Genomic DNA, 2,155 nt, shown 5'->3' with positions numbered 1-2,155 from the left:
TAAGCCTATCGGAGGTCTACCTAGATTGCATTGTATGCAGTGCTGCTATGTTGTGGTGTGTTTTGGTGTAAAGAGGATACAGTGAGGGAGCAGATGAAGAGGACAGAGCCCAGGAAGCCTCCCAGGATGGTGAGCAACTCTGTAGAYCCCAGCTGTCTGCTGAACATCTGCATCCCAGCAAACACCAACACAGAGAACAGACTGGACAGAACCAGGGATGTGCCTGTGTTCACCGCTGGAGGGAGGGGAGAGGCAGATTACACATAGTTTGTGACAGTAGTAGAACAATCATCTAAGGGGCTGCAGCTGGACTGAAGATGCCAGATTCTAACAGAATAATAATATCAACAATTGGGTTTATATTTAATCTTTGAGTGACAGAAACATAAAATAACTAGCCTATACGAAACATTTCACTGCATCCTAACAGCAATCTTTACGCCACGTCAGTGTACACTCTTGAAAGATTCCGTGTGGAAACACCCTCTCTCGAATAATGAAAATACCTAGCTAGGTAACTACAAGAGAACTTTATCATACATTTTGACAACACAGCCTACCTACCGTTAAACTGAAGAAATATATATATTGTTGGCAAGTYRATTCTGCACAAAATAGCTACGTAACTAACAAAGTTAGCAATGAATGGCAAGCCTACCGTTACACAGCTAGCTATCGTTAGCTAGATACCTTTACGTTTGCTATCCCTCAATACATATTTTCAACGCACAAACATTGATCAAAATTAAACAGTAGCCTTGCAGAACTTACCCATGTTTTAATATTTAAGCAATAATTACGTTTTTGACACAAAAGATCATGCGTTTCGATATCCTTTCAAAACACAGGCAGCTCCAGGAACAAGCTCCGTTTCTGCTACCCGGAACCGGTGAGAGGTGGCACACGTAGGAGTCGAATGTGAAGTGCCAATCAGATTCTAGCAACGCAAAAAYTGGGTCAAGACTGACACACCCACTGGACACATTTTTCAAAGGGTGTTTATGAAATAAATACTAGATTACACAGGTAAAATACTTTAATCGTAAAAAAATAAGAATAACACTGACATATAGGGGTGTAGCTACCATCAGATATCACCACATTATAGATGAATTTAAAAAGCATCTTAAAAGGAAGGAATGGTTTACTCTACAATGAAATACAAAACAAACTGGGATAGCTACAGCTTGATAAAACATTATTTTTTAGGTTAACGTTTTAAAAAGGTGGTACTAAAATCCTATGGTACACAGGACCATTTAGCATGGTGAAGAGAAAGATGGTTACTTGTGTCTATACATTCAGCGTAGCAATTAGGATCACTACGCTGGAGTTTTTAGAAATCGTCCTCTCTGCCTTGGTACATACAGTAGCTCTGTTTCCATCTACAACGTCCACAGTCCACACAACCATTGAATCCTGAAACACAGACCATAGCTTAAAATAAATAAATAAAATAATCTTACTATTGATGGATAGATAGAGAAGGGTGTGTGTCAAAAGTCAGAAGGCCAGATTCGAACCTATGCTGTCACCGTATCGGATACTGCAGCTACGARCACCCACATCTTAACCAGCTCTTTTGTCTTTGTCACTACGATCACCATCCAACATCACTAACATCCGATATGTCTCCTTGACACTGTTGAACAGTCACAATGTGTCACACACTTGGACAGCTGTGTACAAGTGCTGGGAAGGATGGACACTACATTCCAGACCGAACATCGATGTGAAACACTGCTCTCGGTTATAGTGGCTTCTTCTTCAGTCCGAACACTGCGATGAAGAGTAGGATCTCCACAAACGCAGGGAGAACACTACAGGAGATAGAGAGGATGGCAGCATTATAAGCAAAGCATCAACCTGCACGAGGCAAAAATGACCCAAATAACTCCAGGACACACACACACACACGATGTCTGTCTGTCTGTCTGTCTGTCTGTCTGTCACACACACACATACACAAACCTGCAGAAGGCAAAAATAAGCCAGTATGTCCAACACTCCCATCTCTGGAAGACAAAGAAAGACAGGGAGACGGATGCACTGCAGTGGACAGCCAACGCTGGAGGAGACGTCAGTCAGGGAAACAAAACCTCTGAGAATCTCACACACACACACTGACCTGCAGAAAGCAAGGATCCACCAGTAT

At 42.0% G+C, this 2,155-nt stretch overlaps 1 protein-coding gene across 3 annotated transcripts in view; it reads right to left on the bottom strand.

The window, feature by feature from the left end:
* Positions 1-1,022: 1,022 nt before the first annotated feature.
* The window catches only part of LOC112079523 (transmembrane protein 107), a 5,616-nt gene continuing 4,483 nt past the window's right edge, over positions 1,023-2,155 (bottom strand). For all 3 annotated transcript variants that reach the window (XM_024145455.2, XM_024145456.2, XM_024145454.2), the window contains exons 5-6: positions 1,972-2,068; positions 1,023-1,820 (exon numbers count right to left, since the gene is read on the bottom strand). In XM_024145455.2, coding sequence (XP_024001223.1) covers positions 1,751-1,820; positions 1,972-2,068 — 167 coding nt within the window. In that variant the 3' untranslated portion in view covers positions 1,023-1,750. The remainder of the gene's footprint in view (positions 1,821-1,971; positions 2,069-2,155) is intronic.

The sequence above is a fragment of the Salvelinus sp. IW2-2015 genome, unplaced genomic scaffold, assembly GCF_002910315.2.
Source record: "Salvelinus sp. IW2-2015 unplaced genomic scaffold, ASM291031v2 Un_scaffold8328, whole genome shotgun sequence".
NCBI lineage: Eukaryota > Metazoa > Chordata > Actinopteri > Salmoniformes > Salmonidae > Salvelinus > Salvelinus sp. IW2-2015.
Note: the sequence above shows the minus strand (reverse complement) of the source record. Positions and strands in the feature narration are given on the sequence as shown.